Consider the following 15839-nt stretch of genomic DNA (forward strand, 5'->3'; position numbering starts at 1 on the left):
AACGAAGAGACATTTTGTCCATATACCTCCGTAGGCACTTAACATCGAACTGCCTCAGGGGTTCTCAGATCAACTAAGTGTCTTTTAAATGGCTGGGGCAAAATGCATGTCAGTTGTTATTATCTCCACCAAACTCCACGCAAGTACTTAGAGCGCGTCACCTTCATTTTTTCATATACTAAATGTACCAACTGTTGACACAGTATCTGGCTCAGGGTTTTGCATAAGTATAAATTCATTGAGTGACTGAGCTGCGCTCACAGCGAGAAGACCATGATTTGCCTTCTCTTCTTGCCTTCCCTCTATGATCCATCTTTCTATCTGTCTTTTCATGGGTTAACTTAGAGAGGGTCCATGAACTTGGATGAGAAAACACTTTATCTTCTTTTCAGCTAACTGAAATTTAGCATTCCCTTCAATTATGAAGGTAACAAACACCACAGTATGAGCCGTACTTGTGGCTTTGTCACCAACTGAAATCATAGATATTTTTATGTCACATTACAGTTGTTGAAAATACTTCCAAATGCTGTTTACATTCATCAGGACTTTGAAATGACTGTAGTTAATTAAACTTTTTGCTAGATCTTGTTGTTTGTTGCATTAATAAACAAACATATATACTACACAAACATTTGTGTCTGTTATATTTTGATAACTGTGTTTCAATGTAATTGGCTTCCTTTGGAATCCTATGTATTTTATTCTATGCCTTAAAAAACATTTTGAGAAGAGGTCCATAGGCTTCAGCAGACTGCCAAAGGGGTCCACAGCACACAAGGGTCAAGACCCCGCTTACACTATGCCTTCTGGTGCCTTGATTTTTGGTCAGTGTCCAGTGGGGCTGGGGGCTGATCAGAGCAGGTTGGGAGAAGGTAGTCTGGACTGAAGAGATTTCAAGGTTTCAGGAAAGCCTCTGATGGTGTAAAGTGAGATGATGCCCACTAATGGCGAGAAGACAGAACTGTGAGATTGCGTATAACACAGGCCACTGGATGGGAGGTTTGAGATGTTGGTCAAGCTTCTTGGTGCTTGTGTCTGAAGTAATAAAGGCAATAGGTGGCTTTACCCCTGCCTACAGGTCCAGCCTCTCTTCAGAAGGCCTGCGGTTAAGTTGTATTTCCTTCTGATATTTTTACACACTTACATTTCTGCCTAACTCTTACTTTGAAGAATTATAATCAAATTAGTTTACTCAGGCTTAAGATGGTGTTGTAACATTTGCAACATGCTTGGCACAGAATACCAGTTGTTGTTATTTCCCTATCAGAATATAGTGGATTGCCTCGAAAGCAGAAGCCTCCTAACTTATACAGCATTTGCTAAGCCCCTGGCACAACATCTGCATTTAAAGACTTTCCAGGGGCTGGCCCCGTGGCTTAGCGGTTAAGTGCACGCGCTTCGCTACTGGCAGCCCAGGTTCAGATCCCAGGTGCACACCGACTCACCGCTTCTCCGGCCATGCTGAGGCCGCGTCCCACATACAGGAACTAGAAGGATGTGCAGCTATGACATACAACTATCTACTGGGGCTTTGGGGAAAAAATAAAAAGGAGGAGGATTGGCAATAGATGTTAGCTCAGGGCTGGTCTTCCTCAGCAAAAAAAAAAAAAAAAAAGAAAAGACTTTCCAGAAAAGTGCATTGAGGAAATGAATGAAAGAATGATGGGCCGCTGAATGCTTCTTTTCCCCTTCCAGGCCCAAATGGGCTTTGCAGTGCTTGAGTGCTCTCAGTTCTGCTCAGTTGCCACTAGAGGGCAGGAGCAGTTAAGACAACAACATACAGGACTCACCAGACCCAGAATTACTGGATTGACGAGGGAGGACGGTCCAAGGAGAAAAATGTTAGAGTGACTGAAAAAACCCAGTTGTTCTTTATCTCTTGGGGAACAAAATGGAAGGAAATGTGTAATTAGTGGGATTGATGTTAGACTTAAAAAAGAACTTCCAGAGCACAAAGTTTGCTAACTAGAGCTTTTATAAAGGTGACTTTTTTTTTAACCACTTAGCTATGTGGGAGATCAACATTTGGCCACCCTGAAATCTATCTCTCTACCTTGGTTGTTTTCTCTGAGGACATTTGACCTCCCCCACTAACTGCCTAAAGAATTTGACATAGTAACTACTTCCTGGAACAGATCTTCTATCTGATGGCTGTAATATAATGTAAAATAGATGTCACAATAGAAAAGGCACCAACAAGCCCATCTTATCAGAAGTTCTGTCTCTGTCCACATTCTCTGGATGGCCCTGCAAGGAGCTGCCAGACAGACATTTACATTTATAAGGGAAATCTCCATTTGTAAAGGTATCTCCCTCTCTGTATTGGGAAGAGGGGGGATGACCTCATTTCTAGAAACTTATCAATGTAAAAGATGAGGCTTTAAATCTGCCTAATAACCTTACTCTTGTTTACTGTGCTTTAGTGGTAATCTCCTGTAACTGACTCCCCCCACCCCCAACATCCTCCTTTGTCATTGGCTGAACATGGTATTTAAGACAAGAATTCTGCTATTGTGTGGAGAAACGCAGTGTCCCTGCTTTCTCCCATGTATACATGTTATTAAACTTGGTATTATCTTCTCCTGCTAACCTGTCTTGTTGATTATTTGGCCAGCCAGAAGAACCTTAAGGAAAAGGGCAGAGGGGGATTCTCCCTTTTCCCCCGACAGCTACATCTACCCAAGCAGAATAGATGAGAAAGTGGGCTTCTCCAGTACAAGGCCTATGTGCCCCTCTAGGTCCCCTCAAAGTAACCCTTCTTTGTCTGCCTTAAATGACTCCATTCTTGTGGATGCAATCATAAAATAACTTTATTGGTCAGGTTAGCCACCACTCATGCTTTTCCTGTAATAAGGATCCTTTATAGAGGCATGATGGTGTCCACATGCAGATGCTTTCTGAAGAGCCCTGGGGCTGGGGGCAGCCTTGCCCCTCACGTCAGAGCTCCTTTGTTGAAATGAGCTGGTTTGGCTTTTGTGGATTTCAGGGTCTGGAGCCAAGAACATAGTCCAAGGATCCCCCACTTCGCCTTCTCAGGGAAGCTGCCTCAAAGCATACACAGTATCAGGGACATGATGGCATCTGGGCAGGAACAAGACTGGGGCTTGCTCTCCTCAACCAGTCTCTGCCCCTGGCTACCCAGATGGCTCCATCCCACTGGAACAGGTGGGTTAGGCCCCAGGCAACATTACCTTCAGAAATGGGAAGAATTAATCACTCTCCAGCCAAACTATAAAGCAACAGCCATCTTAGTAATGAGGGTGTAGCTCAGAGATGTGAAAGCAAAAGGTTTCATGCTCAGCGCAGGCAAGATTTGGCTGCCTGGCCTGGGCTTCATAGACCCAATGAGCATCTCCAGACAGAGCTGCTACTTTTAACTGTGGCCTGAGGACAAATCAGTTAATAAGATGAACCACAGCCTCCTCCTTCGGGCTAGCAGGCAAGTCCAAGGCTGATTGGAGTCTGTCACTCCTATCAGGATGTAGACATTTCTGCTTGGAGGAGAGGACAGACTACCTTCCTCATGCTTTGAGACTCACATGGCCTCTGCCTTCGAGGATAAAGACCCAGTGGGACCTGCTGGGAATGCGGAGAGCGCTGGGCCAGAAGGAAACTACTGGGGCTGCGTCCTCAGCTCAGCCGACTGGAGGTGTGTCTGCCCCATTGGGGATGCTGACGATAAGCAAAGTCTGGCCTTTCCTCTTTTGAAGTCTGACCCACCTTCAAAGAACTACCCAGCTGCTAAAATATAGCTCCATGCATTTGTCTAAGCCTGAGGTTGGTTGTCTCCTCCCCCATCAGGCCCTGAATATTGTCATCATACTGGTGACCTCCAATCTGGTGGCCTTCAAGGGGAGAGATTGGGGGGTGGAGAGGTGACACTTGGTGTCCTTCCAGCCTCAGATACAAGTGCGAGTTCTCTGCACAGGCCACTGGGCAGATGCCCACATGCCTTGGGGTCTCCTGCCTCTCCCTAAGGTATAGGTGTTGTGGAGCAAGACTGAGTGGCTGAGGTGGGCTTAGGGGGAGGCCGTCCGGCAGGAGGTATGTTCTGAGGGGCCGCAGTGGGAGCCCAGAGCATCTGCACTACCAGCCCGCATGAGGGAGGGCTGTCCAAGCTGCTCACAGAGGGTCAGGCGTGGTTGGAAAAGTACAGGTGTGTACTATTGCCCAAGCAACTTTTAAAGTTCAGGACACCAGATCAGTGGGAAGAACTTAAGGGTAGTGAGATTTCTGGGGTGGGGACTTCCAGGGATTACTCCCTCTGCCACCACTTCTGTCTGGAAAAGAGAGCCTTGGCCGTGTCCCTCAGCAGAAGCTGCCTATCCCCGCATCCTACCTAACCCCGCCTACAGGGAAGAAGACTGTAGAGGGAGCCCATGGAGTTCTGTCACATGGTCTGTCCCAGACCTTCCAGCAAAAGCCAAAACAAAACATCAAGCCAAATGCAGTGGGGTGGGGGCTCCGAGCCGCGCCCGTGCGAGGGCCGTCAGATCTCGATGAGGCTGGCGAGGCGCAGGCAGAGCGGCGCATCTGCGGGCACGGCGCTGCGCTGGATCTCGTTCCCGTCCAGGCGCAGCACCTGCAGCTTCGAGAAGTTCATGACGTCCACCACGGTGCAGAAGCTGCTGATGGAGAACTCTGTGGGGACAAGAGGGCGGGCATGGTGGGGGAAGCCAGATCAGGGACCCGGCTGCACACGAGGCTAGGCAGACTCTGTGAAGCTGCTGAAATACTTGTGATGTTCGGGGTGGAGCCGGGCTGGGTGGGGCAGGCGTTCTCCAGGATAGGTGCCGTACCTGCTCGCACCACTAGGAGGCGGAACCAGGGGCAGAGGCGGTCCCTGCCTGCGTCTGCGCCCCGCTTCCTGCCATCCCCCAACCTGTGCATTACTCTGCAGACCCTGGATGTCCTTGAGTGTCCTTCCAGCCAGGACCTGATCTTTTCCCATTTGTGGGCAGCAGGGGGAAGCAGAGGGTAGTCAAAGACCAACCCTAGCAGCTTTGAAAGCCTTGACTGCTTTCCGAGAAGGAGGGCTTTGCTGAATTGCTGTGAGAAGGAAGTCTGGGGAAATGGAGGGACTTAAATCTGGAATATCTCCTGCCACTGTGCAGATAGAGAAGGTGGCAGGAAATTAAAGCGAGAAAGCCTGGGCTGACAGACAAGTGTCTGCGTGCATAGCTTTGGGGAGTTGCACTGCTCCATTCCAAATCCTGTCAAAGGAGTGAGCAAGGCCTTGAGGTTCAGGAGACGGAAATTCATAGACGAACGGGGCTGCTATGACCTCCAAAGTCAAATCAGTAATTCCCCTGCCTCCTGCATCTAATATGATTATGGTTAACCTCTTTAAAAGAGTTCCCCTTTTTGAAGCTTTTCCCCCAAACCATGTAATCCTAATAGATACAATAGTTCTGTTTGGTTTTAGCATAAATCCTTCTGCTGCCTTTCACCCTGTTCCAACTCTGGTTGTCCTCTTGGACAGATCAACCACCGTCGTCTTGAGTCTACTGAGTCAGGAACTTGAAAGGGAAAAACCAAGAACTCAGCTAAAACTCCAGCAGGGACAGCAAACGTCACCACTGAGAAGCTGCGGCCACCTCTGCCGGCTGCCTTCAGTGTGGGGCCTGAGGCTTCAGGAAGATGCTGCCATGACAGGGGCTTGGCTGAAGTTACCCATTGTGTCTTGTGGGTAGGATCAAGCATGGGGACATCTTGAGTCCGTGACACTTGGGCAGACCCAGAGCTGGGCTTTGCTTTTGCTTCCACCAGAGGCAGTCCTCTGCTTGCCACAGTGGTCAGGGGCTGTGTGTCAGCCTGGGGCTGGGCGGGAAGAGTGGGAGGAGGCTTTTCTGACTCTCTTCCTACGGGCCACCATGGAGTGCGACACGGAGGGAGAGGTTATGGGTGTGAAAATGAAGGTTACAAGGAAGACTACATGGAAAGCTTAAATAGGCTGATGCGGACAGTATTGTTAGGATCGCACTATCAATTGTTTCCAGCATGTGTGAAAAACTGACAAGGTGAGATGGGGTGAGGCTGCAGCCAATTAACTTGTACTGCAAACGTAAGACAGAAGATCCAGCCCCAGAGAAGAATGAGACAGTGAGAACAGTGGGGAGACCAGGAAGAACCTTCTTTGGAGGGCACTTGGAGTGGGGAGAAGATCTGGAATGTCTCCTTTCTGGTCCCAGGGAAGAGAGGGAGTAGCCTCCAAGCAAGCAGCTGGGGCAGAACCTAGGCGGGGCTGGTCTGCGGCGTCTGTGTAGAAGGTGGAGTGGGGTGAACTGGGCAGAAGTGCAGTGGCCCAGCTTCAGGACCACTTCCACCCCTACTTGGGACTGTGCTAGAGGTTCTGTGATAGATTCTCTCCCCCACCTGGAACCACCTGCTAGAATCCTGGATCCCAACTCTGCCTGTATAAATATGTGGCGTCCTTGGGGGCTGCTGGACACACTGTATATGTAGATTCTGTCCACACACGGGGCACTCTGGGCCCTCCTGTTTGTCTTCCCCAGCTCAGGAAGAGCGAGGGCTTCTGCTTGGAGACTCTGGAGGACATTTTCCAGCCCAGATTAAATACTGACATAAGTCTTTCCAAATTCCTCCTGGTATACCCGGCCCTGCTCCACTGGATCTCAAAGCTACTGAATAACATTCTGAGCTGTGTTGCTTTGCTGTTGCCAGGCTGGAAAAACTGAGGGAGATGCTAATGGAAGAAGGAAGGGGAGGAGGAGGACCAGGTCTTGTCCCCCCTGCACGCCCTTTAGCTCCTGTCTTTCTTGAGCTCCTCCCTCAGAGGGTTGCTGCAATTCTCCCTTTACCACCCCCACCCCTGGCCCCTGACAGCTGTGCAGGGAGACAGCCCTCACAATTGCCCCAGGAGAGGGGGCTGAGCTGGGGCCACTGTGTTTCCTGCTGGTGGTCTGAATCAGAGAGATAGTCTTCACATTCTCAGCCAGAGATGCCCGGCTCTAGGTCCTTGGATATTGAAGGCAGGGGTTCAGGGCTCTAAACTACATAGTCTAGGTGACCTAGAGAGATTGCTTTTCCTTCTCTGTGTCTCCATTTCCTCATCTTGCTGATGCAAAAAATAAAACAAAACAAACTATGCTTGTCACCTTCAAAGTGGCGATGAGAAGAATAGCTAATAAAAATAGTTATTGTGCACTGGTTTTTCAATTATGTGCCAGGCCCTGGACCAAGTACTTTACATGTACTAATTCACTAACTTAAGAAAAATTAAATTAAGAAATTAGCATTATTTTGCCTAAAAAGAAGACTGGGAGAGAGACTACATGATAACTAGATAAAGGGGATTTGCCTTAAATTACACAAGAAGGGATTTGGAGTAGACACTGAAAATTTTTAGGTTGTTTGACTTACAAGGGAACCTTCTTGCAAGACCTTGGGACACTTTACTAAAGTGGTTTTATCCTGTGCAGAGCTTTTGGAAGGCTGGGCCACTTTGTGTTCAAGTGGCAAGGTGGTTTTGCAGGATGGTGACAAGATGCTGGATGAAGCCTTTCCCACCCCAAGAGTCTCTGATTGTGTAGTTAGGCAATAACTAGTGGGTTCTCTCCCAGGACAGCTGCTCTTTGCTGCCACATTTTCAGGGTCAAGCACAGCATACAATATGACATTTCTGATGTGACAATCCTTCTGGACCCAGAGTGGGTGGCAGGTAAGTAGTGATGACTTCTTGGTGTGAAGATGGACAGCTACAAGTAAATGTCAAACCCTTTGCAGCACACAACATCTCAGAGACGTCCTAGAGAACCACCCCCTCAGGAATGAGAAGGCCCAAAAAGAGACGTTAAATACAAAAGAGTTCGGACTGTGCCTGATGGTGTCTTGCACTTCAAACTAGAGGACAAGACGCAGCTTCCCCTTGCCCTCCCCCCGTCAGCCTCCGGGACTGCTGCCTCTCACTCAGAGGGCTGTCTAGCTTAACATCCTGCCAAATGACTGATCTGCTCCCTGAGCACAGGGAGAGAAAGGGTGGAGATGGAGAGGGCGACTCAGCCCCTATCAGCACTTTGATGCTGCTGCCGCACTCAGCAGGTTCCACTTCCGAGCCCTCACCAGTGGTCATTAATGAGTCCTTCTTTCCCCAGGGTGAGGGGAACTTTGCTGACAGAGGACGGAAGGTTAAATTCTGGCTCAGTACCTTCCAGCTGCAATTAAGACATCAGAGGCCCTGGGGTAATGTAAGCACATTCTGAACACAAGATCCCGGAGAGGGAGCTTGGTAACTAGATAACCCAATCTGAAAGGAATATTTTAGTTCTTAGGGACAGAGAGGCAGCCCTTTTCGTTCCTTTAGACATTTTCAGGGAAGTGCTTGGAAAACAGGAAGCCCAGTGTCCTTGCCCATCACCCCAGGGCTCTGTGGTTGTCAGGTTCACATTACCCCAGGAGCACATCTGCCCTACCCTGCCACCAGGGGCTCCTTGTGCTCCAGGGAGAAATGACCAGAACGAACACCTCATTCAGCTCGGAGAGGCTGCACATTCTTGTCCACTAGCTGTTATGTTTAAAAAACAAACACCCAAACACAAGACCAGGCTGTAGAGGCAGGAGTAGAATGTGTGGAAACAGAGAGCTCATCTCATCATCTTCTGGGTTGGTGAGTAAGTACAGACACCATAGTTTCTTAGCAGCCCACCTTCCTTCCAAGATGAACCCTAGAAGTTCAAGTGAAATCCCCCTCTCTATGAAATGCGCTCTGCCAAACCTCTCCAAACTCATCTCTCACTGCTCCTCAGTACAGGACCCCTTCCTCTTATGGAAGAATTCATGGACACATGAATTCCCTGGTTAAATGACTGTTTTAACAAGGTGACCCATTAAATGACTGGTTCCTTTGTTTGTGGCAATTCCCCTTCCCAGAACAGCTTGTCCTGAATTCCTCTAGCCCATGCCCACTTATCTCTCAAGACCTAGACTAAAACTTACCTCTTAATGGGGAGTCTTCTTCCATACCAACCCACTCCCCTCTGAATTTTCCTAGCACTGCTGTTTAGTCTAAGAGTATGCCATTTTGTACCTCTTGGACAGGGGTATGGCTTGGTTTTTGGGTAGCTTCATTTGTACTCTTTGGTTCCCCTACTCGTTTCTTTTGTATTGCTACCAGTGCTCAGAATAGGGTCTTTCCAGAGTAATAGACAGCCACCGCCCACTTCCCTGCGCCCAGGTCTCACCATTGATCCTGTTGCCTTGGAGGTAGAGATTCTCCAGATTGGTGCTGACGGGGGGGATCTTTTGCAGCTGGTTGTAGGAGAGGTCGAGCTCCAGAAGGCTGCTGGAGTTGAAGGTGTTGGAGGCCAGGCCGTTGTTGGTAAGACTGTTGTGGGACAGCCGCACATACAGCAGCTTGGGCGAGCCCCGGAAATAGCTGTCAGGTACAGAGTAGACATTATTGTGCTCCAGGTACAGCTGCTCAAGGGCTGAGGGCAGTCCATCAGGCACCTTCCGAAGGTGGTTGTAACTCAGGTCCAGCAAGATCAGTGACCGGAGGCCCCTCATCGCACTGCCCACTTCCTGGATCTCATTGTGTTGGAGATACAAAGCTGTAAGGTTCTCCAGCCCCTCCAGAGCATTGTTGGGGACCCTTGAGATCTGGTTGTGGTCGAGATGGAGCTCCCTCAGGGATCGAGGCAGCGGGCCAGGCATCCGGGTCAGGTTGTTGTGGTCCAGGTACAGCCTCTCCAGGTGCCTAAGCTTGGAGAAGACCTTCCTGCCCACCTTATCACTGGTGATCTGGTTGCCATGGAGAGCAATCCAGAGCAGCCCAGTGGCATTGTCAAAGACGCCTTCCTGGATGGAGGAGATCTGGTTGTTCTGAAAGTAGACATACTTCATGCGAGAGGGGACGAAGGGCAGGTACTTGAGGTTGCGGTTGTCACAGTACATGGCTGTGGGGAAGTTGGGTGGGCAGTCGCACTCCTGGGGGCAGTCGCGGGGCTCTGGTGGGGGTGGAGAGCCGTAGGCATAGGCAGGGCCTTCCTCCACCCCGTAGGGGTAGGGCTCATAGGGCTCATAAGGGTAAGGGTCATAGGGATCATAGTAGGTGGACTGCTGGCTACGGAGGTAGTGGAACCACCAGTGGGGGTCTTCATCATACTGGGCCCGGGAGAGAGAGCAGAGCCCTGCCAGCAGCAGGAGAGAGGCCCACTGCATTTTGTCTCTCTGCAAAAGGGAGAGAGAACAGAGCAAGCAGGCATGAGTGAGACTCTAGGGAGGCAGAGAGCCAAAGCAGGCAAGCCTTAGGCTTTGAGCTATGCAGACCCGACTTCAGTGTCTGAGGGCAGGAGCCTTGCTCCCACTTCCTCTGTGCCTCCTCCTGGTGCCGGCTCTGCACACTTGGTCCATCTGGACCTTGGCTACCTGGGGGGAGCTAGGTCCATTTTCCCCTGGACATAGAGTCACAGAAATAGAGTCTTTGAGATTAGAAGAAACTTGAATGGGGGACACTGCCGTTTTTGAAGGGGCAGGTCCTTAGGAGTCTCTAGCAGCACGAAGGTTCTGTTGGGAGAAAGCCTACAGCAATCCCTGCGGGGGTGAGGGCAGGGTTGGGGAGGGGTGCTCTTTAGGCCTGAATTCACATCCAGTTTGGACTCCCCAGGAAAATAATATTTTTCAAGAGTCCAAGGAAGAAGCCCTCTGGCTCTTTCCATGTCTCTGAGAAACCTCCAGAAGTGGCTTGAGACCTCAAAGGGGAAGATCTGAACTACTTCTGGAAGATCTTTTCATCTCTTGGGCAGGCTGGGTGTTTCTGGTTTTGAGGCTTTGGGGAGGGGTATGGTCCCTCTGCAGCCACCACAAGGCCTGGGCTACCCTTCAAAGTGCCAGCGTCTGTGACAGTCTGCTGGGTGAGAAAGCTCTCTGGTTAGCAGTTTGTGGCTACACATCCAACTTGGCTGGCATAGGGTCTTCATGTAACAGTTACAGATCCCCTCCAGACTGGGGATACTGGCAACCAGGTATGGCACTTGTCTTCTCGGGTGGGTCCTGAGTGCATGGAGTCTGAGCCAGTGCACTTGGCTGTCTTCCATGGTGTCTAGCAAAGTGTTAGCACTTCTTATGCTCCACCTTGGATATTATGCAAGAGCCATGTGCAGCCAAGAGAAATGAATGAGGAACACCAAAAAATAGAGCAGGAATTAAAGCCTCTTGTGTGTGCCCAAGGGAATGTAGCTTTAGAATGGGATTCTGGCATCCCCCCCTCCCATCACAAGCTGCCTGTGATGACATCTGGGTTACCAGGCTCCATATCTAGGCCTCCCACCTTGCCAGGCAGCCTGTTGCCTTTGAGCTTGTATGCTGGTGAGAAGAGAACAGGGCAGACTTGGAGAGAAGTGTGGGTTTGGTGTCATCTGAGAGGGAAGCTGAAGGTGTGGAAGATGAGGGACCAGGGGCTGGCATTTCGGGCCTGGGGACCCTACTCCAAATACCTATAGCCAATGCAATGCATAGTCCCTGTGAGCAATGGGTACCTTCCAGAGGTGTGAGTGCCACTCTTGGATGGAGAAACCTTAGAACCTTTCTTGGTCCTAGAAGAGTCACATATATCCCTCACATTTTTGCTGGGCCTTGCTGGGATTGGCATCTGGGGACAGGAGAAAGAAAGGAGTCTAAAAGCCAGCATCAAATCCAATGAACTGATGGAAGGGACCCCTACTGTGACACTCAATCTAGTCACCTTCTGGCCAATCATCCCTCCTAGACATCCCCGTCCCCTGAAAGCAGTTCCCTTAGGCCCGTTTCACCCTACCAGCCTCTGGGCTACAGAGGAGAGGCACCCTGGCTCAGCCTCAGGCAGCCTGAGGTCTCAGACAAAGAGACCACAGTGTTTCTGAGAAGCTGACCCAACTGCCCACTGCCTGGGCATGCTGGCTCGGCACTGCTTCTGGCCAGGAGAGAAGATGGAGAGAGTGGCCCACTGCCAACAACGCATATTTCCATACACAGCCCTGGGCTGCTGCAGGACCACGGTGGCTGTCTGGAGGCTGGCACAGTGAGCCTCTGTCTCCATTTCTCCTTCTAGACTGGGCACCTTGGCAGACAAGAGCCACCTTCCTCTTTAAGACTCAGCTCTCCAGGGGCTGTGCATCCTACCCACTTTGGCCTCTCCTTAGGAGCCATGATGGCTGAAAGGGCTTGGTGGGGAGCTTATGTCTCTCCTCACCTCACCCCCATCTCTTAGCAATGTTGCATCAGAGTTGTATACTCTTAAATATCCCCTCTTAATGCTAGAGACCCTCCTGTGCTCAGAGTTTTGTGAGGTGGAAGGTTCCCAGGCAGGCACTCTATGAGATGCGTCTGGCTTACTCAGGAGTTACTGCTGTTCTTTCATTTCTCTGCTCTAGAGGACCATCTTTCCCTCCTATGAGAGTCAAAGAAGTCAAACCAGAAGCCATCACCTCACTGGATTGGACCCCCACTTCACAGCTCCCTGGACACAGTCAATTCTCAACACTTCTCTTTATTCTCTCCCTCTCACCCCAGCAAAACATGTGCACACAATACACAATACACAAACTCCTCCTGCCCCCCAAAACAGCATGTAGGTACCACAGAGAGACTTCAGGGACAGGGGGCTAGGATGGCGGGGTGTATGAGTCGTAGTGGGGCAAAGCTGGATTCTCTAGATACCTGGTCCTTCACTTTTTCATGTCTGAGAATTGGAGGTCCCCCCAGCAACCAGAAAGGAACTGTAGGATAAAGGCAGCCTGTTGGAACCCCTTCCTTCTGCTCAGCCTTTGCCCCTCTCCAGCCTCTTGGGATCATGGCCCAGAAGGGGAGAAGGAGGAATGGCTCCTCCCTGCCTGCCCCTCTCCCCACTCCCCAGCCCCTTCCTTTGTTTCCTTCATGGAACTACGAGACACAAAAACTGAAGCAAAACGACTGAACTTACCTCGAGTTGAACCTTTCCGAGTGACCACGTCCCTCTGTCTGGCCTCCTTGGCTGGAGAACGTGTGAGAGACAGAGAGAGAAGTAGGAGTGTCGACTGAGAGTGTGCGTGTCTGTGCCAGGCCAGGGTCCCGCCCCCAAATTACTAATCAAATACCGTGAAGAGAGGGGTTGAGGAGCGGAGCCGCTGCAGGGGCGGGGTCACACTCCGCCGCCTCACAAAACACTTCCCTCTGCCTGACGCTGTAGAACCACCTTCTTTCCACTGACTTCTCTTCCCTGAAGCATTGGCAGCTCTGGGTCTCTTTCTGCTGAATGAGTTAGTGGTGCCCTGGAAGTGTTTTGTACAGTCTCTTATGGAGTGCCTGGATTTCCCATTAAACCACAGGGCAGACGTGCGGATGCGGAAGGCCAGGCTTTGGGAAGCGGCATCTTAACTCTCTCAGCCACCTCGCTGCCCCCAGAGAGCTAGTGAGCACTAGCTCACCCTTCTTGGCTCAAGCTCCCCCTATGGGCAGATGGTTAGACCAGTGGATAAGAGGGCAGAACACGGGACAGTGGTCCCTGACCAGGGTAGATGTGTCAGGGCTACAGACACTCTCTCCCTACGTTGGAGAAAATAGAACATTTGTTGAGCACTCACTGCGCACCAGCATCGTACACTCTCATTTAATCCTCACTACAGTCTTAGGGTTCCTAACACTTACCTCCTTGGGCTGTAGCGGGGACTGTCTGAGGTCATGTGTGTGAGGCACTTGGCCTAGCCCCTCACTGATGCTCACAATGTGGTAGAGATGATTGATGATGTACTCATTCTACAGATACAGAGACCCTGGATGTGGGGAAGATAAGGTCGGAGAAGCAGGCAGGAGCTAGACCATGAAGGGATATTAGGCATGGAAAGGATTTAGTTTTTATTCTAAACATTTAAAAGACAGTATGTTTTGTTTTGGTTTTTTGTGTGTGTGTGTGTGTGTGTGTGTGAGGAAAATTAGCCCTGAGCTAACATCCATGCCAATCCTCCTCTTTTTGCTGAGGAAGATTGGCCCTGGGCTAACATCTGTGCCCATCTTCCTCCACTTTATATGGGACACCGCCACAGCATGTCTTAACAAGCAGTGCGTCAGTGCACGCCCGGGATCCGAACACTGGGCAGCCACAGCAGAGTGGGCGCACTTAACTGCTGCGCCACCGGGCTGGCCCCAAAAGACAGTATATTTTAAGTAGAGGAAGTGGAAGGACCTGATTCACATTTTTTAAAGCACACGGGAGAGACTGCTGTGTGGGGAAAGGGAGATGAAGGTGGAAGCAGGAGGCACTAGCCCAGCCTCACAGAGAGATAATGGCAGCCTCGACTACTGCAATGGGAGGGGGGAATGTATTTTCAGAGAGGGGGATGTCCTGAAGACGGACCAGATATGGGGATTTAGGGAAAGTCAAAGATGAGTCCCTGGTTTTCAGTTTGAGCCACTGGGTGGGTGGTAGCTCCATTTCCTGACATGGGAAAGATGTGGAGGGACAGGGTCAAAGTTAGTGTGGGGGAAGAGGGAGAAGTCCCCTCCACCCTCTCCCTTAAGGTTCTTATGGCTGGCCAAATAATTAAAAGACAGGTTAGCAGGGGAAAATAATACCAAGTTTAATAACATGTATACATGGGAGAAACCAGAGAAACTGAGTTTCTCAACACAATAGCAGAGATTCTCGTCTTAAATATTATCTTCAGCTAAAGACAAAGGAGCATGTTGGGGGTGGCCGTTTGGGATTTCAGAGGGGAAGAAGACTATTCACATGAAGAGGGAAATGTAATGCTGGCCCTGTGGCTTAGCGGTTAAGTGCACGTGCTCTGCTGCTGGCGGCCCAGGTTCGGATCCTGGGCGCGCACCCACGCACTGCTTCTCTGGCCATGCTGAGGCCGCATCCCACATACAGCAACTAGAAGGATGTGCAGCTATGACATACAACTATCTACTGGGGCTTTGGGGGAAAAAATAAATAAATAAATAAAATTATTAAAAAAAAAAAAAAGAAGAGGGAAATGTAAATGTTTGTCAGACAATGCTTTGCAGGGCCACCTATAGAGAATGTGGTCAGACAAACAGAAATCACAGTAATCAAGAGTATGTAGATTTAAGTCTCCTTCTTTCATCCTGATAAGAGTTTCCAGAGATAACGTCATTCCCCCTCTCTTCCCAGCACACAGAGGAAGACAACTTTACAAATCTTAATGTTTTGTAAACAGAACTTTGAAAAGAATGGGCTTATCGAGGACCCTGCCAGTCTGTCCATACCCAGAGGTAAGTTCTGTTAGGCAGTTAGTGGGGGGGTGGCGGGAGTCAAATGTCCGTCAGAGAAAATAATCAAGGTAAAGAGATATATTTCAGGGTGGCCAATTTTGATCTCCCATATTAGAAATGCCTGTTGGCATTCCAGTGGAGGTGGGCACACGCAGTTACATGGATGACTCTGAATTTGAAGTTCAGGGGCTCGAAGAAAACATTTGGGAGCCATTAGAATTTGGATCACGTAGAATCTCAGTAGCTTAGATGAACCCATGTGTCCTAAATGCTCTCTCCTCAACTAATTGCCTCATGCCAACATCCAAGAAACACTCCTTATTTTTTTTTATTTTTAATTGTGGTAAGTTGCACATAACATAAAATTTACCATCTTAACCATTTTTAAGTGTTAAGTGTTTAAGTGTTAAGTAGAGTTAAGTGTATTCACACTGTCATGTAACCAGTCTCTAGAATTTTTTCATCTTTCAAAACTGAAACTCTATATCCATTAGACAAAAATTACCCATCCCTCCCTCCCCCCAGCCCCTGGCACCCGCCATTCTACCTTCCGTTTCTATGAGTTTGACTACTTTAGATACCTCATATAAGTGGACTCATACAGTTTTTGTCTTTTAGTGACTGGCTTA

General features: G+C 49.7%; 1 protein-coding gene across 2 annotated transcripts; it reads right to left on the bottom strand.

Annotated features, from left to right (window-relative positions):
* Positions 1–2795: 2795 nt before the first annotated feature.
* On the bottom strand, positions 2796–13042 carry FMOD (fibromodulin). 2 transcript variants are annotated; one of them, XM_087436657.1, is made up of 4 exons: positions 12920–13025; positions 11499–11611; positions 9204–10191; positions 2796–4644 (listed from the first exon to the last, which is right to left on the bottom strand). In XM_087436657.1, the coding sequence occupies exons 3-4, from the start codon at positions 10180–10182 to the stop codon at positions 4493–4495; spliced, it is 1131 nt and encodes a 376-aa protein (XP_087292783.1). In that variant the 5' UTR covers positions 10183–10191; positions 11499–11611; positions 12920–13025; the 3' UTR covers positions 2796–4492. The 2 variants fall into 2 exon arrangements, with proteins under 2 accessions (XP_087292783.1, XP_004425211.1); XM_004425154.3 differs by lacking the exon at positions 11499–11611 and having other exon boundaries at positions 12920–13042.
* Between the last annotated feature and the right edge of the window lie 2797 nt (positions 13043–15839).

The sequence above is a fragment of the Ceratotherium simum genome, chromosome 2 (genome assembly GCF_057802395.1).
Source record: "Ceratotherium simum simum isolate JZ-2026a chromosome 2, ASM5780239v1, whole genome shotgun sequence".
NCBI lineage: Eukaryota > Metazoa > Chordata > Mammalia > Perissodactyla > Rhinocerotidae > Ceratotherium > Ceratotherium simum.